The sequence below is a fragment of the Cuculus canorus genome, chromosome 1 (assembly GCF_017976375.1).
Source record: "Cuculus canorus isolate bCucCan1 chromosome 1, bCucCan1.pri, whole genome shotgun sequence".
Taxonomy (NCBI): domain Eukaryota; kingdom Metazoa; phylum Chordata; class Aves; order Cuculiformes; family Cuculidae; genus Cuculus; species Cuculus canorus.
The window spans coordinates 7,506,332-7,533,527 of record NC_071401.1 but is presented as its reverse complement, the minus strand read 5'-3'; the positions used below and the strand labels follow the sequence as shown (position 1 = coordinate 7,533,527).

The 27,196-nt window shown below is 38.0% G+C and overlaps 1 protein-coding gene and 1 non-coding gene across 4 annotated transcripts in view; both read right to left on the bottom strand.

Moving 5' to 3' along the window:
• The window catches only part of IFT88 (intraflagellar transport 88), a 56,674-nt gene extending 30,135 nt beyond the window's left edge, over window positions 1–26,539 (bottom strand). For 2 of the 3 annotated variants that reach the window (XM_054078975.1, XM_054078964.1), the window contains exons 1-16: window positions 26,231–26,539; window positions 24,619–24,712; window positions 23,523–23,585; window positions 22,771–22,827; window positions 21,083–21,136; window positions 19,514–19,577; window positions 19,368–19,437; window positions 18,280–18,370; window positions 12,536–12,640; window positions 11,380–11,482; window positions 10,673–10,787; window positions 10,342–10,573; window positions 9,010–9,080; window positions 8,481–8,567; window positions 5,807–5,906; window positions 469–555 (exon numbers count right to left, since the gene is read on the bottom strand). In XM_054078975.1, the coding sequence (XP_053934950.1) occupies window positions 469–555; window positions 5,807–5,906; window positions 8,481–8,567; window positions 9,010–9,080; window positions 10,342–10,573; window positions 10,673–10,787; window positions 11,380–11,482; window positions 12,536–12,640; window positions 18,280–18,370; window positions 19,368–19,437; window positions 19,514–19,577; window positions 21,083–21,136; window positions 22,771–22,827; window positions 23,523–23,585; window positions 24,619–24,708 (1,389 nt within the window). In that variant the 5' untranslated portion in view covers window positions 24,709–24,712; window positions 26,231–26,539. The remainder of the gene's footprint in view (window positions 1–468; window positions 556–5,806; window positions 5,907–8,480; window positions 8,568–9,009; window positions 9,081–10,341; window positions 10,574–10,672; window positions 10,788–11,379; window positions 11,483–12,535; window positions 12,641–18,279; window positions 18,371–19,367; window positions 19,438–19,513; window positions 19,578–21,082; window positions 21,137–22,770; window positions 22,828–23,522; window positions 23,586–24,618; window positions 24,713–26,230) is intronic. The other variant, XM_054078956.1, reaches the window with a different exon arrangement.
• TRNAV-UAC (transfer RNA valine (anticodon UAC)) lies at window positions 17,069–17,141 on the bottom strand. Its single transcript has one exon. It is a non-coding gene; the product is annotated as a tRNA-Val (tRNA).
• Window positions 26,540–27,196: the final 657 nt, after the last annotated feature.

Sequence of the window (27,196 nt, the reverse complement as noted above, 5' to 3'; positions counted from 1 at the left end):
GTGAGTACAGTGGAATTTCAAAAGATTGAGGAAGAAAAAAATAATAGTCCTAAAATATTCCTTACGCATTTGCATAAGGCAGATCACCTCCTTCAAAGGACTTGACGCTTGACAGTGTTTTGCCACTCTACCCAATTCAGTCTGAAAGTTTACTTTCTTGCAACAAAGTAGTATTTCTTTAGAAAAACAAAACAGAAACAAAAAATCCCCATACCCTACAAACTCCATGCACAAACACACCTGCCTAAACTACATACTTCACAGTTCCTGACATTTCTCACTTTTCCTCCCAGCAACAGGATACAAAGGACACGCTCCAAACTTCAATTCCAGCCAAGAAGGGGTGTTCTAGAGTAACTCCACCAACAAGCAGAGATTATTTAGACAGATACCAAAATTTCTACCAAGAAACAGAATTTGCTACATAAAGTGCAGTTCTTAACTGGTTTTGTTGAAGTAAACACTTACCAAATAATAAAGGAATGAGAGGTTTGTTGCAGCAGCACTCTTTACTCTGCTATCTTTTTTTTCAAACATTTTTAAAGTCTCCAGTGCCTAGAAGTAATTTGGAAACAACTTATTTCCTACTGAAGGAAAATGATACCAAAACATTTTCAGAAAGCATTGATAAAACTCCCTAGTAACAAACACCTAAAACTAACATCTTATATACTCACACACATGGTAATTACTAAGAGCTCGTAACACACCCTTGCAAGCATGTACATAGAGAAATATACCAATATTATAGATAACATTAATCTCGGTCACAAAATTTCAATAGTATTGGCTATTCATTACTGCTTAAAAATTTAGATTACACATTCTACCTGAAGTACACAGATATCTAACAATTCTATACATATAAAACACACGTTTATATTATTTGCTTTTAATCTAGCCAACTAATTAAAATTCTCATACCTATTTTTCCATTTCTTTAAGTGAAGACAAAAGGATTGACATTGAAACTCTTATTAAAAAGCTAAAAAAGTACACAGTACATAAAACCCCCCACAAGACTAGGACTGGATTTCAGCTTGCACTTGTTTTGTGTTATAAGATGATGACACCTGTGTAAGTTTAGGTAGTACTCAAACACAAAGACTGAAGCCAGAAGATTTTTTTCTCATCTTTGGTTTGGGTTGGAAGGGACTTGAAAGATCACCCAGTTCCAAACCCCTGCCATGGGCAGGGACACCTCTCACTAGGTCAGGTTGCTCAAAGCTTCCTCCAACCTGGCCTTGAATACCTTTAGGGATGGGGCAGCCACAACTTCTCTGGGCAACCTGTGCCAGTGACTCCAACTCCAAAATAAAGGATTTTATGTACATTAAGTAAACAAACTTATAGCTAATAAACTTTTAAACAAACTTTGAAATAAAAGGCAGCTTTTTTCCACCCATTTGACTATGTGATAACATTTGTAACAGTAGACTAAATTGTTAAGCAAATCTGGCCTCTTTACACTAAATATTTATATTAACTGCACAAGCTGTTAGACTATCACAGTGATCCTAGTTCTGTGATCTACTACAACGCAGATGTGGCAATCTCAATCTAGCCATCAACATTACCAAAACAAAAGTTGCCTTATTCCTTCACATGAAACCTATCAGCTGCTGTTTACATATCAAAGTTAATACATGACACTGCACGTGGAATGCAAAACAAACATCAAGGAAACATTTTAATTGACTGTCATACATACTGTTTTACAGTTACTTTAGACAAAAAACATGACTGTAGTAATGATGTGTAAATGATAAAGTTTACACAGTTAGATGTCTCTCATTGATTTAGTCAACTACATTCCACCTAAGAACTATGAATTACTGAAGACCATAATATTCTCCTACTAACAGAAAATTTTCTAAAGAAATAAACCAATTTCAATTAAGAAAAGCACTTCAAAAGTTAGGATTGATTCTGTGGTCTCTGAAATGTAATATCTAAAATACAATAATTTTAAACTTCTATGTGTATTTGTGACTTCCTTCCAAGAGGGAATGGTCCCAAAGATGTACAAATGTAACATTACTGTACCTGAGGTGCTCTGCTCTTAAGCAAAGACTTATTTCATCAATTAGAAGCTGTTCATTTCTTACAATGGAATTAATGTTTTGTGAACTTGGAGCTACATGGTTCAAAGCCACACTCTGAAAAGCCATTTCCCACTGTAGTCAATCTGTTTACTTTTGCTTTTACTGCTAAATGGCATCTTTGACAATAAAAGAGTTGCAGTAATCTCTTTTTCATGTACAATAAAAAGTTCATATGACTCAGAACTCTGTTAACTTACTGGTAAATTATATCGCAGGTCTCTTGAACCATTTCAGCAATTACAAGCCCTAGGACGAAAATCCACAGCAATACTCCTTCTGTCCTTGCAAAGCAGAAATGCTCTCACTGTACCAGCTAAATGTATATAGTTCTAAATAACTTTTAACTTTTTAATCCAAACAATTACTTAGATTCATACAATCATAGAACAGTTTGGGTTGGCAGGGACCTTAAAGATCATCTAGTTCCAAGCCCCATGCCATGGGCAGGGACATCCCACTGGATCAGGCTGCCCAAGGCCCCATCCAACCTGGCCTCCAGGGATGGGGCAGCCACAACTTCCCTGGACAACCTGTGCCAGTGCCTCACCACTCCCATGGTGAAGAAATTCCTCCTTATGTCAAGCCTAAATCTGCCCCCTCCACTTTATACCCATTGCCCCTCGTCCTATCACCACAAGCCTTTGTAAACAGTCCCTCCCCAGCCCCTTCAGGTACTGGAACGTCGCTATAAGATTCTACAATCAAAACACAGATTGTCCAAATTATTCTTTGTGATATGTTTCCAATGTACCCAAACTATTTGCCTACAGAAGTTAAACTTCCAGAATCACTGAGGCTGGAAGAGATCTCAATGATCAAGTCCAACCATCAGCCCAACATCATCATGCCTATTAAACCATGTCCTGAAGCGCCACATCTAAAACGCTTTATAATCACCTTCAGGGATGGTGACTCTACCACTTTCCTGAGCCCTGTTTCAATGCTTCACCACTTTCAGTAAAGAGATTTTTTTCCTAATATCCAATCTAATCTTCAAAGCAGCTTGCCTGACCCCAGCAGGGTCTGACAGAGATGTTAAGCAGTTGCATGGCTAACTTGCGGAATTTTGTTTTTAAATTAAATTTCAAAGAAAATCTTGGAAATGTTTCCAAGAAAACATTCAAAATCTCTAATACACAACCCTCGTCACTAATAAAATCAATCTAGACATACATTGGTAATTTCCACTGATTTTTCTTTTTCCTAGGACTGTTTTAAAATAACGTATTAATTATGATGAGCACAGAGTTTAGCCCATCATAGTTACAGCAGAAATCTATTTAAGTTCTTCTTTTTTGATATGCAATAAAACTTTCAGCCTTGAAACTGCATTTAAAAAAAGTTTCCATTCTGGTTCTCCAGCCAAAGTTGTGTTGAGCAGGTGGTGAATTAGTGAGTATATTAACAACAGACAGACAGGATGAATATAACTGGCAGCTGCAATTTGTCAGAATAAATACAAAGACTCTCTGCCATCTTGGATGTTCTGCAGTCCAACTCTACTATGAAGTAGTGCCAGTGCAGGCACATAATTGAAATAAAAAGAGTATCTTCTCCACTTACTCTTAATTCCCATCACCTTTCCCTCTCCCTTATTGGAGTACTTCACAAAAACATCACAAACAACCTCTGGATATAATTTTACCTCTGAGAATTGATTTATTATTCTTTTTAACCTATACCGGATACTAACTTGAAATTGCAAAAAAAAAATACCATCACTACAGAAAATTCTTGAGATTATGTAAATGATTACCTACCTGTAACACTCTCACTCTCCAAAAGCTACTAGATTTGCCCAAAGTTTTCCAAACTCTCAAACTGCTTCCTGATGTCAGAAAAGCTATCAGTCAGACATGCAGTATGATAAAGCATTAACTCTCTTGCTATATCTATAGGGAAGGAGAAGAGCACAGGGCAGACAGAAGAAGCAAAAGCTGCTCAGGAAACCAGAAGAGGTTAAATATGAGAAGGAAAAATGGGCTAGAATCAAGCATGTGGTAACTGTGGGCATCTCTCCAAGCTATGGGAAGATGAAGAACCTTAGAAGATGACAGAGGTATTCACCTTCTCTCATACTTCTTGCCACCCGTGCACACTCCGGGGTTGCTATATTTCTTCTTATTCAGCAGTTCTACCGTTGAATGTACCAAACACTGCATGTTAGAAGGAAACTGAGCAAATCCTGTCAGGTATTCACAGAGCAAAATCCTATCACAACCTTCAAGGCCAGGTTGGATGGAGCCTTGGGCAGCCTGATCTAGTGGCAGGTGCCCCTGCCCATGGCAGGGGAGTTGGAACTGGATGAACTCTAAGGTCCCTTCCAACCTAAGCCATTCTATGACTATTTGAGTTTCTTTTCATTCAGATGAAGCTGTTTTCCAACTGTTGACATTTCAAACCAAACCTTTTTTCACAGGCAAAGAAAATGACACATGACAATTTTGATGAAAATCTGATATTATAAATTGTCCCACAACTTCTAGAATTTGATGAAGAGCAAAGAAATGCATTTTTATTAAAATAAAACATTATAAGAAAATAAAACATTATAAGAAAGCTACACATTCATTTGGATAATACCAAAACCTTAACCCTGATACATTGTGATAACTGTGATACACCTGTGCTGGCAATTTATATGCCTAGAAAAGCAAACCTACATTTAACTGCCTGCTGTACTTATTAGCAAGAGGCTGGTGATGATTTTTACCAAGAAGGCAGTTAGGTATAAAATTCAGAAAGTCATCTAACTAGTGACTGGATGGCCGACTGCAGAAAGGGATTACATCTAAGTAAACACACATAAATAATTTCAACATTGTCAAAAGTTACTTCACATGTGTATTTAAAAATATAACAAAACAATGAAAAGAGAACATGTAATGATATGCATGATAAAAAATGTAAAATCACAAAGATTTTGCTAGATGTATCTTCTGACCTTTGAATTTTGAGCAGTGAGCTACACTTTTACTTGGAAGTACCAATCCTGTGTGTTTTCTACGACCTTCCTCTTTAAGCCCCCTGTGGCTTAAACTCCCACATCATCTTTTCAGGAATGGTGATTCACCCATGCCTTCTACGCCCTCCAGATAACGATAAGAGATAAGAGAAGCAGAACTGTCCAAGCTTCCGAGAAAATGCTTGAATTAATTTTAGTTTGTATTCTAATGGAAGGATTGGAGGGCTGACTAAAGTTCAAGGTCAGATTATAGTACTTTAGGGAATGCACAGGGAACAGTCAGAACACCAGAACAAACAATAATGACACATATGAAGTATATCTGCCTATATTTTGGTACTACAGTCAATCTAACAGAGGGAGAGATCCAGCTTATGCTAACGAAAACACCTCCACATTGATTAGCAGTTAGCAACATGGTTTCTAAACCTTTTTGACTGTACTGACTACAGTTCCATCAACTGTAATAACAGCTTGGACACCCAGCGAACTTAACTAAATTTAGGTGTTTGAAATTTGAAGTGAACTGCATTCACTGTAACTTCTGTGACAAATTTCATTTAGATAAATCTCATCTCTTTCAGTGTTTTTATGAAGTTATTTTACTGAGCAGCATCACTATAATTATAACATTTGTATAAATCATTCTTTCCCTTGCTGAAAATTATGCTGTGGCTAAGAAAGATATCTTTGCCAACAGAATACTAACAAGTAGCAAGTAAGACAGTTACTATACCTGGTTAAATTCCTGCTGCCTCAAGTACATAGTGGCTTTATTTATTTCTAGGTCATTGGCTAACTCTACATATTGCGAAACTTTTACTGCTTCAACACACCTGCAACATAAAAAAAAAGCCATAAAGATAAACAAAACGCTTCTGTGCAAATGTCCCTTTAAGTTATATATCTTTGCAGCCAATTCACTTTCCAAAATCAGTTGTCTTTACATGAAAAGAGCATTTCGATTAAAAATATTTGAAAAACCATTTTATTCCCACAACTTACCTCAATAATAGTATCTCTGCTCTTATTTTTTTTAGTCAGCTGCCTAAATATCACATTATATTCCATCACTGAGTGATAGCTGATGTCAGATACTGTTTTTCAAACCATTTTCTTTGGATATGTTCTATCAGCTGATTTTTCAAGCCTGATCTCCGATTACATGTACTACCAAACCCATAAATCAACTTAGTGAGCAAAGTCAGAGACTGCAGATTATGTCCCTGAGCTACATAACAATAAAGTCATAATAATAAAGTATTTCTGATCGGCCCACAGCTACTTTTGACTTATGGTCTTCTGCAAAATAAGGGCAGAATTGAGCACAGCAGACAGTTCAGATCTTCATTCACAGACACCATCTTCTTGGGTTCAATGTGATGTACTTTAAAACTGCCTAATCACTTGAAGAGAGACCTTTACGTATTGTATGCACATACTGCTCTCTCACCCTGTCTAGAATGAAGCAGGCTAAACAAACAACTTTTTGAGATGCTTCTTTCATCCCCTCCACTTTTTCTAACTGGTGGAATATCTTTTTCTTTTCTTCTAATAGTTGGCTGATTTGTCAACAAAAGTTTAACTTAGCCAACTGCTTGCTGCTATAACCGGGTTGGCACAGATGGACAGTGTCCACATCAAGTACAAAAATGCTTTTTGAAAAAGTATACTGAAAACAACAATTTCTGCAACAACATCTGTCGTAAAAGGTCAAAAACCAGTTTTCAACTGCTACTGTTAACATCTTTTAACCATAAAACACAATGAGATCCAACAATCAATCTGTTCCTTATGGAATATGACAGAATAGTCCCAAGAGTACAACATTTTAAGTAAGAAGTTATGAAATCCAAAGATTCTTTGTCCCCACTTTATTTCTGTAAATAAAATTAATTGCATTAAAAGCACACTTAACATTCAAAGGACTCATAACAAAGTGTGGTATTTGCAAAACCAAGCTGAAGCTGGTGGTTACACTTCCTCACTGGGCTTGAATACCTCAGCACAGAAGAAGACTTAATCAGTCCTGATATATGTAAAAGAATCCCACACATCTCACCAGAAACTGCTTAATTAGCCAGAACAAATACGAGTATTTTACTTCATGACACTTATATTGTCGACAGCACTAAGAAAATTGAATATCTGACAATCTTTTCCAGTTTTCTTGAAGAAAACCACAAGATATAGAGCAAATAAATCTGACTTTCTCATGCCCACAAGTGATAAAGCACAAGTGGATTTTCATAAATAGTGTTTAAGCTCTGCTAAGTCTGAATGGCAAAAATAGGGAAATTATAGGACTATAATGATTATTAAATTATCAAACACCACCTTGTGGACTCTAGCAGACTAAACAGGTTTGTGTGAGAGATTATTTCATGTTAATATAAACATATTTATTAGTAAATAATAATTATAGGACCTACAAAACTTGAACATAATCATAACTGGCCAAAAAACCCAAACAGGTAGAGGAAAGGGTTTTTTTTTCCCATTAAACTCTATTCACTTTCCAAACACTGAGCATATCTGTTAGTAATGTTGCAGCTGCAGATACTCAACATTCATTTTGTACACATTATTTTTTCCAATAAAGCTATTAAAAATACTAAAAATATATAAGACCTTATAATAGAAAATTTAAAACTAGTTTAAAAAATTTTTGAAAAGTTATACTAATAATTTTTAAACTGCCATTGAAACGAAATAAAATAGACAATTCCTATAAAGGGAAGAGTATTCCGTTGTAGAAATCATCACAGAAAGCAAAAGCTAGGCTGTATATTAAGAAGTAAAGTGGATACAAAAATCAAAACGGTAAACAGTATCAGCATCCTATCACCGTAGGTAATGTGTAAATGTTTAAGAAACAATGGATTAAGTTTACATTTATAAACATTTACATTTATAAATGAAACACAAACGAATCTTTCTAACAATACTTAGATTCCAGTGTTTTATATCATGACTCCATAAAGTAACAAAAACATTTTAGGCACCTCAAATCCTCCTTATGCCACCTTCAAACTTACAGTAAAGAGCAGTGATCCTTGCCTTCTGTACAGCATTAGTCTACTGAGACTTTTTATAGGACTAGAATTTTCAAATCCAATTGAACTTTAAGAAGCAGGTTTTGTGCTAATACAGAAGAGCTCAAAACGTATAACTAATAGCTGAGTTTGATGATAAAATGAAATTATTTTTTAACACAGATTAGATTCTTATCCTTTCTTTTGTTCTTCTCCAGAGCATTATGGAGGCAAACCGAAAATAACCTGGACACTATGTTTGAGACGTGCAACAAACTGTTTCCCAGGTTGTTTAAGTTTGTGAATCTGGTTTCATAAACAGCACAAGAGATTGGCATAGAGTTTAGACAAAAAGAAGTTCTGCTTGGCTCTTACCAGTCATAGCCCACTGCAAAAGACGTCTCAATCGCTGGTGCAATGAGTTTAGCAGCTGTCATGATGTACTCCTCTGCCATGGATTTCCTAAGGACAAAATAAAAAACCAACACACAAACATGTCACCATTTTAAAAACATGTATTCAAAAAATAATCAAACCATATGTCTCCTGCACTCAAGACAACTTTAGAAGTCAAGCTAACCAGTCCCCTGCTACTGCCCTGTATCTTGATAAAGCTCTCAGTTTTCTCTTGTTTCATTTCACTGCAGAGTGTAATTGTATTTTGGAAAAAAAACAATGCTGCAAATTTTGAGGAGTGTAACATTTAGCATTTGGGGCAGATATTCGACTCCAGTGCAGCACGCTAAACTAAGCAATCCAACTGGTTCTTTCAAGCATGTTCTTTCCCAAGAATTCTAAAAACATGTTTATAACAAGAGCTGTGCCCACGTGAGAAGACTGATAATACTTTCAGAAGCTAAAATCCATGGCACTGCAGTCAATACAGAATAGACTCCACCATTACCTCTCATGTTCTATTTGTCTTAAGCTGTCATTTTTAATGGCTTCAATCAGTAGATTTGTATGTGGATCATCCTGAAAGGAGATAAAACAATTGCAAATTATCCCAGTACACATGCATGTTAGTTATTTTATAGACAATATGAGTGTAAACATAAATTGATGCCAACTACATAGCCTATAATGTCAGTTGTTTACTTTTCACATTTCACAAAACTAGCTTCTGTTTAAGATAGTTTTCTAAGTACAAAATCTGAAATTTGGCATTATAACTATTTTACGCTTAAAAATAAGAGCACGCTTAAGCATTTGCTGAACTGCAGTGGTATTCAGCAGATGAGCATTCATGCTGCCTCCTCATTACAATAACTCACGTGATCATCTTGTGGTTTCTATCACATATCTCTGTTGATTTTAAAAGACCTAATGCAGGTATGCTAGGTAGCTACCCGTTCCTCATTTATTTGGGATAGCTGACAGATTTATACAAAAAGACCAGAAAGAAACTTTATGACCTTTCTTTTAATCACCTTGTAACAAAATACAGAACTTGGAATAAATAAATATAAAAAGATATATGCTTCATGTATTAGCATCTGCTTATGCTAGGATATAAGGAAGCAATGGCTACTCTTAAGTTGCAAACAGTTTGAAGATTAATTAATCTGTGATCTTTAGGACTGAAAATGGAAGCTTCGCAGCACTGAAAAAAAAATTGCTAAGAGAATATAAAAGTCTTGCCTTGATCTTTCTATAGAGAACCTTTGTAAGAACTATCAAAAAAGCCATCAATTACTTTTTCCTGTCTTTAGTATCACTAGCTGCGGCACAAAGAAGTCCTCTTTACAAAGTCTAATAAACAAAAACAAGCAGCTGTAAACTTTACTAAAATTTTCTTCTGTAAATTAACTACAATATTATAAATTTTATTAGCAGTCATTTCAGATAACTTGCATTAATTCACTTATTGCTTTGCTGCCTTTATTTTATCTTATAAATATTTTATTAAAATTTTATATACATAAAGGAAGCAAAGTGGTAGGCGAGCTACACAAGCAAGCCCAGATGAATTTCAACAAAATTGGTATGAAGACAATTGTGTAGTGTGGATTTTATGTACATCATATCTTTTGAGGAAAAGAGGATTTTAATGTTCTCAACTTTACATTTCGGAGCAGTACTGCCACACTAAGTTCATACTGTTAAAAAATAATGTTACCTTATACACATAAATACACATAGATTTACACATTCAGTATAGTCCGAGCATTTTATGTTTCTCCCCCTTTCTATTGATTTACCATGTGAAGACATAACTTATTTTGTTCAAACTTACATTTGGTGAGATGTATTTGTCATCATAATCCACTTCCAAGGGGACTGCAATCAGTTTCTGGAAGGCTTTTTTCATTTGCTCACCATTTCCAATAGCAAAATAACACAGGATCAAGTTGAAGCCTGCCTTCAAGTTTGGGGACGTGCTCATTATATGTTCAAATGAAGAAATGGCATCAATGTACTGGCCAGTTTTAATAAATGCAACTCCGATATTCTGCATTATTTTAATCCTAAATATAGAAAATAGGATTAGAATCTATTTTTAACTATCAAATCACATTGCATCCCAAACTTGTATTTCAGAACTGTGCCAAATAGTAGAAACTCACCTCATCTCTTTGTGGGCACTAGATACCTGGTCTAGAGCCATACGGTAGAATTTGATAGCTTTGGAATAGTTCCGTTGCTTTAAATATATATTTCCCATATTCACCTTCAGTCTGCCTATCAAAAAAAGTCAATGAGTTACAGCCTTTTAAAGCACAGTTATAGCATTCTAAAATTATTTCAAAGTGATAGAGTAGAACAACTTCTTAACACACTTGTCATTATAGTGTACCAGTGGCCTTCTAAAGCAACATCGCAAAGAACAGCCTTCTGGGAATTTTCACTCAGGAGATGAAATAGTAACGAAATCTAGAAAAGAACTATGAACGTAAGATGTTTTCTGATTTTGATTGTCCAAATAAGCATCTCTGAGAAAAGTAGAATGAAACAGCCTCAAAGATGTGCAAAATATTTTAGAAGATGAAAGCAGAGTCAAAAGAGAAAAAATTAGTATTAAAGCAGACAACACAGTGCACGCTGCATGAGAAAATTATATATTTGGCTTTCTGTTTAGTTTAGCCTATAGAAAAAAAAAGACTTCATGAGCTGGGAAGCCAAACTGCATTAAGTCAGAGATTATGAGTATCTGCCATCCACGCTGATCAGCAGAAAGGCAAGCTGAGACCTCCGTCAGACAACACCACACGGATCAAGTACTTATTTGTAATGCCTGACTACCAATTTTAATCCACTTTGGAATGTAACCTACCTCCATTGCTGAATATCTTATCTTTCACTATAACTTGATAAATATTCAGTGCTTCGGCATACATTTCGTTAGCAGCATACTGACTGGCCAGATTGAAAAGAACCTATAAAAAAAAATGAATTATATGTAAAAGAAAAAAAATTTTGTTCTTTCAACATTAAAAACCTGAATTCATAACTGATCATTCCAAATTAATTTACTTTCAAAGTATTGCTTTTACCAGTTTCATGCCTCCCATCTTTAATGCTCCTTTGTTCTTCTACATTGACATAGAGAAAGGAAGTTTCAATTCTACTTATTCTAGGTAATTATTTTATTTTTGTACTTAAATAATCACCATTAAAAGTTACCCTAAGTGGACCTCAGATCTAACTAAGCACAATGTTGTAATTCAAGAGTATTAACAAACATTCATACAAGATAATTCTCAGAAACCGTGCATAAATTCTGACTCTAAAAATGTGGAAAACTGTCCTACTACCTGCAGACATTCAGTTTATGAAGAGAGAATTTTTCCAAACTGCTGTTTCAAAACTCAGGTTTCTGTTGGTGTCAGGTAAAACACCTCCACTTTTTTCCCCAGCTTTACTCCGACGTTCACCTTAAAGTAAATTACCAGGTCTGCCTAACTCAATGTAGTCATTGTTAATAATTTTCCCTACAGCACTACTCGGAGTACATCTTTAAATTCCCCTGAAGTATTTCTATGTATGCTGCACATTTCTTCTAAAAGAAGTGCGCTATTAATTTGAAAATCAGAATATAAATCTAGATATCTGCTTTAAGATTAAGGAACATTCACGTATCCTATTTCAAGTAATACACTGGCTGTCATTTTATGGTTCAAGTTAAAGGCAGTGTCTGATCCCTCCTGTTTTCGTCTCTTGGCGTGTTACATTTTCTAGACTATTTATTTTTGAAGTACAGGGTTTACATCTGTTATATTTTGATACGTAACTTTGCATATGAGTATTTGTATATGAGTATGTAGCTGGAATAGATGGGAACCCTTCGCTTGATGTTGACTATGAGATTTCTCTGGTACTTGAGATTGCACAGACTCAGTGATATAAATGCATCTTTGCAATTCAATACTATGTTTCTCACTCCAAGGAGCCATTCACCCTTCACTCACCAAAGATTTCTAAGCACTTACTGAGTAAGTAAGATCTGAGTTGAAGTTTTCTGGAGTAGCAGTTTGTTCACGTTGTCTCACCAATACTCTTTCCTTCCTTCCAGCCTCTTTTGCTTTTTCAAGAGCCTTAAATAAATTAGTAGAATTTAGCAATGCCTCGAACATTACTAATCCAAGATGGCAAAAATGCACTCCAAACAAGTATGACATGAATACACTCATGTCCATTTTCTTTATATGTACAGACTATATCCAACGCCTGAAAATTAGCAATATAACCCACAGAAAGGTCTTAATTAGCAATAAGCAGACATACAGTTAGTCTGTCTGCCTAGCTATATAATTTTAGGGAAGTATAGTCCAACACACATAAAATGCCATAAACAATTACCACTCTAGAATATTATTCTCCTTGCACTGCTCAAAGGAAGTGCACCTAAATGTTTAAAAAAAAAAAAAAAAAAAAAAAACAGAAAAAGAAAACTGTGCACATTTAAGCCTGGCATGTTTCCTTAGTTGCAGAAAACCAGTGCAGGAAGGTGTTGGAAGGAAGAAACTGAAGACAGGAAGTAAACACGCATGTTACACAAGTGTATACTGTACACATAACTTGACTAATTCTGGATGCTGGTAAATTGCTTCCCTTTTCTATCCACAAGACATATTTCACATGGATGTTCACAATTTGAGTAACTCCAAAATTATTATTTTGACAATCTTTTGCAGATCAGTGTCAAGACCCTTTGTGCAAGGAATGCTACATGTCAAGACAATCAATGTTCAATCTTGTCTTAATCTGAGGGTCCATGAATCACTGGAATTGCTGCACAAACTGGAGAAAGGTATGTACCAGGCCTTTTGGTCAAAAGAAAAAAGAAAAAAAAAGAATGCATTCAGAGAGCTGGGACAGCTCATTTCTCAAAAGCAATAGATAAAATGCTTCTTTGTAGTAGGCAAGAAGATATGGGATGCTATCCATGCTGAAAGACAGTCCTCAAGACAACTGAAATCTTCCAGTAATATCTAAAAGTTTAAAGATGCTATTCTGCATTTGAAAACATTCACACTACAGGAGAAAAAAACATTGACAAAAGCCATTTTTGCTGCAAGTTCCACAGACCTCAAACCAACTGTGCTTCTTAATGGAATGCTAGATATTTCTCTACAATCAGAGGGCAGATCCTGCCACTGTAATATGGAATATCTCATGTACAAGAGGCCTGAAACATGCAGCTACTTAAGGTTTACTACTTAAGATATCTGCCATATAGAGATGAGATCATAGAATCACTTGGTTGGAATATACCTTTGAGATCATTGAATCCAATAATATCTGTCCAATACTAAACCATATCACTGAGCACTGCAGCTTTTAAATATATCCAGGGACAGTGACTTAACCACCTCCCTGGGCAGCCTCTGCCAGTGCCTGATAACTCTTCTGGTGAAGAAATTTTCCCGATGTTTAATCAGAACCTCCCCCCGTGCAACTGGAGGACGTTTTTTCTTGTCCTATTGCTTGTCACTTGGGAGAAGAGACCAGCACCCACCCCTCTACAACCTCCTTTCAGGTAAGGAAAACATACATAATCTGATAGGAAGCATCACATAGGCACACAATATCATCTTGCATAAAAGAGCTAATGAGGCCTTCACTATGTGTGGAAAGCACTGAGCAACAAGCTCCCTTCAAGAAGAAAGCCCTCACTGTCACTGGGTCCCGTGTGGCTCCGGAGAGCTGAATCAGTTCTAGACCTCAATGCAAAGACAACAACTTCTGAACAAAGACAATGTCTCAAAAGATGGACTGCATGCTTCTTAACAGAAGCTAAGACTACGCCTACATTAAGTTAGGTGAGGTAAGATTAAATGATGTGGTACCCACCATGTTTCACAAGACCTAAAGAGACATTTGAAATTGTCTGACTCAGAGTGCAGATAGAAAAATATTCCTTTGTATAAGAAAAAAGACAACACTTATTAAAAGTGCTAACTGATGCAAACTGTTTGAAGACACTAATTACACCTATACCAAAAATAAATAAATTGGGCTAGAGCCTGTTATTTAGCCACTACTAACTGGCACAACATTGCCTTTATACCCTCTAAAATGGATCAAATATATTCAAACTGCCTATTGGAAACAGCTCCTTATCCATAGTTATCTTCAACCACATCTAGAATCATAGAATCATAGAACAGTTTGGGTTGGAAGAGACCTTAAAGATCATCTAGTTCCAACTCCCCTGCCATGGCGAGGGACACCTCCCACTTGATCAGGCTGCTCAACGCCCCGTCCAACCTGGCCTTGAACACCTCCAGGGATGGGGCAGCCACAACTTCCCTAGGCAACCTGCTCAGTGCCGCACCACTCTCAACGTGAAGAAAATCCTCCTTACGTCTAGTCTAAATCTGACCCTTTCCAGTTTATACCCATTGCCCCTCATCCTATCACCACAAGACTTTGTAAACAGTCCCTCCCCAGATTTTTTGTAGCCGCTTCAGGTACTGGAAGGTCACGATGCAATTTCCTCGGAGCCTTCTCTTCTCCAGGCTGAAACTGTTTAGAAAAACGCTAATTAGCCTGGAGCAAAATCATAGAATCATAGGATCACTAGGTTGGAAAAGACCTACTGGATCATCGAGTCCAACCATTCCTAACAATCCCTAAACCATGCCCCTCAGCACCTCGTCCACCCGTCCCTTAAACACCTCCAGGCAAGGTGACTCAACCACCCCCCTGGGCAGCCTCTGCCAGTGCCCAATGACCCCTTCTGTGAAAAATTTTTTCCTGACATCAAGCCTGAACCTCCCCTGGCAGAGCTTGAGGCCATTCCCCCTTGTCCTGTCCCCTGTCACTTGGGAGAAGAGGCCAGCACCCGCCTCTCTACAACCTCCTTTCGGGTAGTTGTAGAGAGCAGTAAGGTCTCCCCTCAGCCTCCTCTTCTCAAGGCTAAACAACCCCAGTTCCCTCAGAGGCTCCTTGTAAGACTTGTTTTCCAGCCCCTTCACAAGCTTCATTGCTCTTCTCTGGACACGCTCCAGAGCCTCAACATCCTTCTTGTGGGAGGGGCCCAGAACTGAACACAGTACTCAAGGTGCGGTCTCACCAGTGCCAGTACAGAGGGAGAGTAACCTCCCTGGACCTGCTGGTCACACCGTTTCTGATACAAGCCAAGATGCCATTGGCCTTCTTGGCCACCTGGGCACACTGCTGGCTCATGTTCAGTCGGCTGTCAACCAACAACCCCAGCTCATTCTCCTTCAGGCAGCTTTCTTGCCAGACTTCTCCTAGTCTGTAGCACTGCATAGGGTTGTTATGCCCCAAGTGCAGGACCCGGCATTTGGCCTTGTTGAACCTCATGCCATTGGTCTCAGCCCAGCGGTCCAGCCTGTTCAGATCCCTTTGCAGAGCCTCCCTACTCTCCAGCAGATCCGCACTTCCACCCAGCTTAGTGTCATCCACAAACTTGCTAAGGGTGCACTCAATGCCTTCATCCAGGTCATTGATAAACACATTGAACAGGGCTGGACCCAGTACCGAGCCCTGGGGAACCCCACTTGTGACCGGCCTCCAGCTGGAGTTAACTCCATTGACCACCACTCTCTGGGCCCGGCCATCCAACCAGTTTTCAATCCAGGAGAGTGTGCGCCTGTCCAGGCCAGAGGCAGACAGTTTCTGAAGCAGAATGCTGTGAGAAACTGTGTCAAAGGCTTTACTGAAGTCCAAGAAGACCACATCCACAGCCTTTCCCCCATCCCGTAGTCGACTCACTTTCTCATAGACGGCTGCCAGGTGAGTTTGGCAAGACCTGCCTTTCATAAACCCATGTTGACTGGGCCTGATCACCCGGTTCTCTTGCATGTGCTTCATCATAGCACTCAAGATCACCTGTTCCATGACTTTCCCTGGCACTGAGGTCAGACTGACAGGCCTGTAGTTTCCTGGGTCCTCCCTGCAACCCTTCTTGTAGCTGGGCACAACATCAGCCAGCCTCCAGTCCAGTGGAACTTCCCCAGTCAGCCAGAACCACTGGAAGATGATGGAAAGGGGTTTGGAAAGCACATCCGCCAGCTCCTTCAATACTCTTGGGTGGATCCCACCCGGCCCCATAGACTTGTGGGTGTCTAGCTGGGCAAGCAAGTCTCTAACCACCTCCTCTTGGATCACGGGAGCCTCATTCTGCTCCTCTAACTCCTAGGTTTGTACACAGAGGGAACAACTTTTCTTACTCTTAAAGACTGAGGCAAAGAAGGCATTAAGTACCTCACAGCCTTGCCCTCATCCCCTGTCCCTTTTGTTCCTTCTGCAACCAATACGGACTGAATATTCTCCCTGGTCCTCCTTTTATTGTTAATGTATTTATAGAAAGATTTTTTATTATCAATCACGTCAACAATTGAAACACCAACTGATTTGATTCACTGTTAGAGACACTGTACAGTGGACAAACATTGTTTTTTTCCCCAATTTCTCAGACCACAGAATCATAGAATCATTAGGCTGGAAAAGACCTTCAAGGTTATCAAGCCCAAAACCAATGAGTTTTGCATTGGTTCCACTGGGGCTCGAACCCAGGACCTTCTGCGTGTAAAGCAGACGTGATAACCACTACACTATGGAACCACCACTAGAGACTCTTTGCAATCTTTGTAACAAATTTTGGAGCTCTCATTCTCTGAAATATATGAATTTTGACGAAACCAAAGGCTATCTGGCTTAGGATCTGTACCCAATAGCATTAAGAAGCTCAAGGAAAGATGCTTTAGCCATTCTTGTACTCTAACAATACCTCCTCAGAATACAGTCCTATATAAAAAAAAATTTGCAGCTGAGATGACTGAGCAAGAAACATCACCTCTCACAGCTCTAGGTTTTGGGTTTTTTCTCTTATGGATCATATGGCAATGGATGAGCATAAAGGAAGTCTACATTCCTAAGAACCCAATGTATTTTATTACTTCTAACAGTTAAGCCTACTCTGCCTCCAGCAGTTTAGGAGCTGGAGCTGGCCAGTCCGGAGCATAAGCCTGATCCCAAGAGAGAAGAGTTAGAAGCTATTTTGATAATCTAGAACCCAAGGCTACTGTCCTAGGAAGAATTCTGGTGTCTGCATTTTAGAGATTGCTTAGTTTGGAAGGTCCCCTTGTCTGAAGGGCTGAAATAAGATGAAAAAGTTCATCCTGATGCTGACCCCTTCCAGTGAAACAAAAGCAATAGAGTCTACCATATTCTATTGCCCCAAACAGCCCCTGACATGGAAGGGTACTGTGAAAGGGGTTTAAGTGAGATAAGAATCCTGGATGAAAATTACATGATCCAAAAAGCCCAAGCAGCATCAAGGAAGTGGAATATCACTCAGACAAGATCCTTACACACCGGAGGATCAAAAGCTGCAATGATGCCAATTATAAGCCTGATATCGAAGAAGGGTCACCCATTCCCATAAAGTCTATAGGTTAGACTAGGAAAATCTATGCCAGTATGAGTAATGATCAGACCCATTTGAAGAGGTCAATGGACATACAGGGAAAGGAGTTTTCGTAACACTGACATCTTAAATATATACACAAGAAATATAGCTCCTACCTTTTTATTTATTTTTTAATGAAAGGTATTACTGGATTTGAAAAGTCATAAAAAAGTTAAAATTAAGATGAGTTTAATAATTTGAAATGTTTCAACCCAAGTCAGTTTTAAATACCTATCTACACGAATTGTTCTTCACATAAAAGCAAAAGTGAAATGAAATCCAGAAAATTACCAGTTTCAAGTCTCCACAGCTGTTGGCGATGCAGCTTTCTTCAACCAGTTCATTCACTTTTTTTTCCAGCTGCCTAATCTTCTCTTCTGTACTAAAATACAAATGACAATAAAAAGGATTAACACTAGTAACATAACTGCAAACACCAAGCTTTTACACAGTATATTTTCAATAACACCACATAGTGAGGTATCACATGTCACAACTAATTGGTTTTCCCATCTAAGAAAATATAATGTGAAATTAGGCCTAGAGAAGATCGTGCAAAGGTAATATTTTTGAGAACAGGAACCTAAGAAAACATAAATCTTCTTACGAGAACAAGACACCCAAGCAAATTTCACGGACTCAATTTTTTCTGGAGCAGTAATGACAGATGGGCTAGTAAAACTCACAAATCAAACACCTAATGAAATGAAATATTGTATTAAGAGCAATTAATTCAACCTGTATTAGCAGAGAGAACTTTAAAGGATAGCTTTCAAATACAGATTTTAATAAAAAGTTATTCATCTAGATTTTCTCCTCAGTTAACTAATCAGATGTTTCAGTAGGATTCCCAATTCCTATATAGCTATACTTGAGGGATATAACTTCTGCACTGAAAAGCTCAATGACTTGTTCTGAGTGAACTCCCCAACATCCACACCAGCCTGCAAATCTTTCACAACGTCAATTTTACCTGAAGCACTAAGGTCAAAGTGAACAGGGAAAAACAGCAGGCAAATTACCTTAAGTTCTTCCCAGAGAGCTGCATCAATCCTGGTGTTCCTTGCTTGTCACACACTCTTCCATAATCCTCCACAATTCTAGATAAGTATCACTGCATTTGTGTGGAAAAACTACACCCAGGCTTCTGAGCTACAGTCAGAACCAAAAATCACTGAAAGGAGACATCCCTGAAAGTCTGCAACTGCTCTGATGAGTCAGCTAACCACGTGCATCAGTGTTTGTGGCATTATTCCATAAAGTTAAGGGTTTGACCCCTCAAGTTTTCGTAACCGTATGGGTATTTCTGAACTCTACCCTCAGCTGTTTTTTTGATGCTGTTAATGCTCTGAAATAATTTAATGCAAAACTGAACAAACCTGTCGGAATTTTTCATTTCCAGAGGTGGAGCAGGACCTCTTCCTTGGCCAAGAGGATCAAACAAAGAACCTGCAAAATTAACAGAGTACTGAAAATTGTAAAATAACATCTCCTTCTGGCAACCAGAGATTTCTACAAACCGTACCTCTCATAGCTGCCTTAGTGTAACCTGCAGCCTGCACTGCAGTCATTGGTCGAGCAACCCCATCCTTAAATAAGAAGGAAGACATGTTAAAATAACATTCCCAAAGAATGGACTGTGGACACTACAGACATCAGTTCCATATCACAAAACCTTTAAATATCAGTTGTTACCAGCTCAGTAAACGGAATACTTTACAAAATGTTTTTATTTCTCAAATATTATACATCATAACTGTCTATAAAGTAGAGGAGCAAACACTATCAGGAACTGAAAGTGACAAAGGAACACTTACTACTTTGTGTAAGTTTTATATGTATTCAGAATACTTGATTTCAAACATCTATTTTTTTAGAGAATTCTTAAGAATTGTTGGTCATATGATCTGTAATGTGCTGTAGCTCATTGTTACACTGTTTCAGAACTCAGTTGCCTTTTATATTTCTATTGACAATAAAGAGAATCCTATGAGATAATGGATCAGAATATTTTACTTGATCTAAACCAAAAGAGGCTCAAACAAACTACAATTTTTTTGTATTTGTAACTCAGCAGTCAAAGTCTCCCAACACAAGGATGTCTGACTTCACTCAGTGTCAGCTTATTAAATTTTCCTGTCAGGACACTGAGTGCATTAATAAACCTCAATGGCCCTGACCAGACTCACCTGAGGCCTCCAGCCACATCTCCTACCCAGGGTTCAAGTTCAACCCTGGTCTCTCAGCCCCTGCCTTAGCTTTATTGGAAGATTACTGGTTTCCACATCAGCTACAGCTATGCCTGACCACAGAGTCCCTTGATCCAGATTTCAACCTGTGGACTGACCACCTGGACTGATCTTAGTCTTGCCTCATCACTAGGGACCTGGCCAGTGATTATTTGTCCTACACCTCGTCTAGGCACCAACTTTTTGGCTTGACCTTTGAGCTGTCTCATCACCATGATATTGCCTTACGTTCTGGACACTTGGTTGGACATGGCCATCATTTCTGGGTGGATCCTACCTGCCTTGCTCAGGTGTTGTGGGACTGGGTTCTAGCTGGTGGAGCCACTGCTCTACTGGCCACGTGATTTCCCTTTAGACTCCTGGCTTGCCTTCACTTAGGGAGTAGCCCTACTCTCGATGCTTCCTGAAAATTCCTTTCTCCCACCTGGACTGACACAAAAGAATACAGTGGCTGTACTTAACATTAAGTCAATATACTTAAGAGTGGTGTTGGGAAAGACATGTGCAAACTCCAGCAGATTCTTATTCAGTATATGTACATAGGAAAAACATGAAAACCAGAATCTACCTCCTTCCTATTTCAATGAAAAAAAAAATAGTCATTGTATGTCAATAGCGTTAAAAAGCACTACACTGGTATTGCTTTTAACCCTGTCCTCAAAAAAAATACTCATCACAACCCTCAAGCTTTCTGATAGCGGTGTTTTCAAAACAAGACAAATTTAAACAGTGCAATAATTTGTATCATTTCAATGAACTTTTAAATTCTTGTATCAAACCCAAACACTTGACAGAAAACTTTATCATTCCAAATCAACATAAAATGTAAATATCGAAACTTTTACCTGTATGGCTCCTGTCATTGGTCTTCCCATAGATGAAGTTAAAGTTGCCTTTGACTACAAAAATAAGTAAATTGTTAACAGCTAGCATTCACAAAGCATTAGAAGCCTGTAAAGGTTATGTACAGTCTTCTCAACACTGAGTTTTAAGAGTTAATCTAACTCTCATGTAAGTTCATAAATTCTCATTTATGTTATTCACATGCAACACACTGCCAGCGCCTGGCAGATTTAAAGATGTTGAACATTTCAGATAATACAAATTCACAATATTGGTTTTTACGTATTTGGATATTTCTGTCAGACACTGTAAAAAAAAATCTGTTGAAATGCTCTCTTTAAAATGAATAATTTATACAGACTACTTCAGTAAGATTGATTCTGAGTAGAGCTGATAAAATATGCTCCTGTATTAATCCCTTAAGTCATACTTGCATGAAAAATTATTCTACAATAAATACAGATATACTTTCAAACGGCCAATGGATATCTTTTCCATCAGCTGAAATGCCGCATACTGTCCTGTAGTAGTGTTAAGAATGTAAAGAAATAAACATGAAATATTTAGTAGTAAATGCTACAGGTTGCTACAAATATACAATACAAACAGACAATAATAAAGGGTCTTATGCCATGAAAAAGCATTCCCCTGATTCCTACTCAGAGGCTTATGTTTTACTATTTTACCCACTATCCCTCACACATCATGATGGGTTTTCATTTATTCTGTTAAGGTTGAATCTACATTAACATGGACTGTGGTGCAGAAGAGGCAAACCTGCAGACCAAACCAGGTAGTACCGTGGCTTGGACAATGCTTACAAGATTTCTAGCTCTACTATTGCAGACAAACATCTCAGCCTTTATTATCCCCAGGAAGTGCCTTCTTGTGCACTCCGTTAACAAGATAGCTTTCCCTACCTCATTACAGCGTGGTCCTACAATAAACATGTGCAGATACGACCTCTAATAGAAAGCAGTCCCAAAACGAATATATCCAGAGCAGGTGACAGAAAGTTCAGACTAATGGTTGTATTTCAATAACATAATAGAATTTAGATGTTCTTGAAATTGTTACCCAGCTAGCTTGCATAAGAGATCTAAAGCAATCTGATGTCCCTTCTTTATTTGTCATAAAGCTTACAGAAACTTTATACCTAAGAGCACTGTCTTCTCAAATTTGACTGAGACCAGCTAACAGGTTTGAAATTTATTGATATAACGAGACAGTGGATATAATGCTAACGCATAACTTCTGTTTCCATAACAAACCAGATTAAAGAGTTAGTTATTTAAGAGTTACAATGGTTTACGTATATCAATGAATATAACAAACTTTTCTGATGAAACTAGAGGTGATTTGAAAGCCTGTATTTAAGACTTACTTTCATCTTAACTTCCAAAAAGCTTTCCCAAACCCAAATAACAACCTATCCAGTTCCCCCTGCACGAAAATTTGGTTAATACCTTGGAATCTACTGCCTTAGTATGGTCTGGGAATACCTCCTTGACTAAGTGCAGAGTTGCAAATTAATTAAAAGTAATGAATACATGTAGATCACTGGAAGATAAAAAGAGCTCACTTGCGCATGGGATTTTTTGGTGATAATTTATCTGTATGCATGTAAGTGCATACAGAATGCACTTCATTAAGAATACAACATTTTCATTAAGAATGCAACAAAACTTACCCCAAATCCAGTTGCTAAAGATCTTGAAGCTGGTGTACCAGGAATTTTGGCTGTCACCTGGGTGGAAAAAAATCAACAAACAATACACATAGCATAAAAAAAAGCACTCACCCAAATAACAAACATATCTATTACTTAATAGTCTTTCTATATAGTTTCTACAGTGAATTCATAGAAACAATGCTTCAATTGTGAGAGAAAGAATTCTTATAGAACCAGGTTATTCTGGCAAAGAAATAACATTAATCAAACCATTTCAGCTCTTCTTTAGACACACAGTATGTGCTTCTGAAGTTTTTGAAAACTGATGTAGAATTAAGTTACAGTTAAATGAAAGCAAGTAAATTAGTATGGAAGAAAAAAATCATCAAAAAAATAACACATGGATTCCTAAATCCTATTTTCTAATATGCGTCTAAACCGTGTAATTATATGTCAAAACCGGTAATTCCATGTAAAGAATATTAAACAAAATCCTTTCAGAATGTACCTTTTGCTCTTTAACAAGGTTTTATCTCACTTTTAAATGAGAACACATTTTTCTACCAAAGTTCTCTGTTTGGTCTTGCTTAGCTCCAGAACGTAATGGAACTTGTGCTCTGCTAATTTTACACTTCTTCATATAAATAACTAAAGTCTGTATCTTCATGTTAGTAGTAGAAAAAAAAAGATAAGAGATTCCCAAGATAAGTTTGCGTCAGTACCAAAATTAGAGCTAGGGCTCTAGAAGAGGTATTTTAAAAGGTACTTACAGGGACTCTTCTACCATGACTTGTTCTTGCTGCCTGTTGAAAAGCCACATCATTTTCTAAATCCTAGAAAAGATAAAATAAAAACATCAACCCTTTTAAAAACACAACACCAAAAGCCACAGTTCCAGAACCTTAGGACTACTCAAAGCAGATAGCTTAAAAAAACAACTCTTCTTCCAAAAAAAGTGACCTGAAAATAACTGAATAACAGGTTTTACTGACAATAAATAATGATTATATTATTTTTTTTTTGTATTTATATTATCTTTTTTGATATTTCAGATTAGGAAATTTAAAATCTCATTATTCTCTGAAACATAAAAACACAATGAGGAAGCAAAGTTTCAGTGATAAAATATAATACAAAATTTTATTTCCCTCCAAAAGCTTACTGCTAGCACTATTTCTAAAGTTTTACATTAATGCCTGTCATGCCAATACTAAGATACCTCACGTCTCCCAGTTCATGCTCTAACTCCCATGAATTCCGCACTGGGATTTCACACAAGATGCCAAGTCTTTCAACACTGGTCTGCTTTGAGCAGGGTAGTGTGGGTTAGACTAAATGACCCCTCTGTTATTCCAATTCTACTATACCAGCAGTTACCCAAATGTGGCCTATAGAGTTAAAGTAAGTCATTGCAGATGCTCTCCTGATTCCATGGAGACTTGCAGACCTTCACTTTACTGTTATGTCCTTCAGCTGTGGCACACTAAGAGATTAAAGATCTATTGATCAATAAGCAGCCTGTTTTGTCAGAAAACTTGCTGCTGCACTGTTGGAGAAACACCATCCTGAATGTGCCCAACTGTGAATATAGCTTCCAAATAACTAGGATTTTACACTTCATAAATTCTAACCATTACAGCATTTTAGATCTGCTATGAGATGCACACAAGTATTTTGTTGGAATAGAAAAACTACTAAAGAAAAAACCATTAAAAAAAGTATCCAGGTGAAGCTATATATTTTTTACTAAATAAATAAAATTTCATTTCAAAGCACTTGCCCATTACTGTACCTACATGTTCTTATCTTGTACTTAGAACTTAAATCTTATGTATGGGAAAGGTGGCAAATAGCAAATATTTTTACCTCTGTGTCAAATGTGGGATTATAGTCATTGTAGCCAGAATAAAGATCATCTTCATCAGCCTCAGGAGCCAGATGCACGTTTTGCATCATCTTTCTGTGAAACAATTAGCACATCAAATATTTATCTCAGTGATTTTATATTTCTCTTTAAAAACATAAAGCATAAATAGGAATAAGGTTTTAAGATCAAAGAGATCCAATTTAATTTTATTTTCTAATTGCTGCCTTGGAAACTAAAAATAAGCTAAGATTAGTCATAAAAAGGCAGGGCTTACCTATAAACAATACTAAATGACACCATTTCATTTAATTAGATTTTGTTAGGTATTTATAACAGTCATACAAAAAGATCTTAATCATGAAAAGTAAATGATCATACCAAATAATTATATTACTTTTAGAATGATACCTTTACATTCTCAGATAATTCAGATTTAGGATAATCGTCTCACATTCTAAAGTTTGCCTTTATTAGACCAAACCATAGTAGTCAGTCTAATAAGAGGTATCCCTCTAACCTTCAAATCTTCCTCCCTCCCTTCATCTCTAGCCTTGTATCAAGACAGCCACTGCTATTCTCTATACAAAACACCACTTGTATCATTTTGCCATTTCAATCCATGTGGGATTTTTGAAACTGGAATTAAAGCAGTCTTGGTTCCAATGCTTTTCATTGATACCAAAAATGATGGCAAATAAACTCTCTAAGGCTCATTCTGGAGTTTTGAAAAGCAAGCATCCTTTATCAGTCCTGGCCAACATGTGAGAGTGCTCTCCATCAATCACGTGCAGCGAGACAAGAGCTGGGGATAAAATACATTTGCAACTTATATGCATATGGATAAGTTTTCCCAGAAATCTTGCGCAGATTCTATTACTTTCTAGGGTCCAAATTTAATGTTGTTATGAACTTCACAACAGTCAAAGCTCTTGCTAATCTGGACCTGGCTCCAGCTCTGCCTGACCTTGCTTTTGAGATAGGGAAAGACCGCAAACAGAGGTGATTACAGAAGAAGGCACATCTGTTCAGCACAGATCATACTTCACATAAGATGTTGTCATTTTCAAAGAATAAATAAAATGACTGGAATAAACACTGTTTGAAAAAAAAACCCCATGCTATCAGAGGGACATTCTGTCTAACTTTCAAAAACTCCTAATAACTTTGATGAAACTTATGTCTACTTTAGCTTAAGTAAAACTATTCTACTATAATACTAATATATTATATAATAATATATATAATAATGTATTATATATTATGATATACTGATATTCTACTATAATAACTACTTCTTGTATCATGGTGATAACAGAAGAAGACAAATCTGTTCAGCACAGATCATACTTCACGTTATCATCTCCAAAGATTAAACAGTGTCTGAATAACACTGCTTGAAAAAGAAACATGCTTTCAGACGGACGTTCTGTCTATCTTTTACAAAATACAGTTACTTAGACGAAACTTTACTTGAGTTTATAGTAAAACTGCTCCACTTTTCCTAATAGTGGAGCAGTTTCGATGCAACTACTTCTTGCATCACCATCACAATACCTTCGGGGCGTTCGCTTCGCGGTCCCATCCCCAGAGGACACTAAGGTCTCCTTTTACCTGGCTGCCTGTTTTCATAAAGATCGCGGCGAGGCAACACTCGATTTCGTGGATCACGCGGGAAGCAGGAGCCGCACCGCCGGGCTGGAGCCGCCTCCGGGCCGTGCAGCCCCCGAAGCCGAAGCTCTCCTTTATTTTACACGTTTTCTCGGTCTCCGCCCGGAGCGCGGTGCGGCGGCGATGATGATGATGATGATGATGATGATGATGATGATGATGATGCGCGGGCCGATAGTGCCTCGCGGGGCCCCAGCGGCCGCGTTGTCATGGAGACACGGGCGGATGTGGTCCCCAAGGGCAGCGCAGCGCATGCGCAGAGCAGCAGCCGAAACCTCTGCCCCAACGTGGGCGGCCCATGCGCAGAGCAGCAGCCGAAGCCTCTGCCACAACGTGGGCGGCGCATGCGCAGAGCGGCAGGCGACGCCTCTGCCCCAGCGTGGGCGGTGTATGCGGTGACCGGATGCTCTCGATGCGAATGGGCGTGCGTGGAGTCCTAAGTCGTGGGTCGTGGAATCGTTATAGCTCATGGAATCATGGAATGATAGATCAAAGATCATGGAATCCTAGATCATGGAATCATATAGAATCATAGAATCACATAATCATGGCATAGTTTGGGTTGGAAGGGACTTTAAAGATCATCCAGTTCCAACCCCCTGCCATGAACAAGGACACCTCCCACCAGACCAGGCTGCCCAAGGCCCATCCAACCTGGCCTTAAACACCTCCAGGGATGGGGCAGCCACAACTTCCCAGGGCAACCTGTGCCAGTGCCTCACCACCCTCATAGTGAAGAAATTCCTCCTTATATCAAGACTAAACCTGCCCCTCCCCAGTTTATACCCGTTCCCCTTCATCCTATCACTACAAGCTTTTGTGAAAAGTCTCTCCCCAGCTTTCCTGGAGGCCCCCTTCAGGTACTGGAAAGTCGCTATAAGATCTCCTCAGAGCGTTCTCCAGACTGAA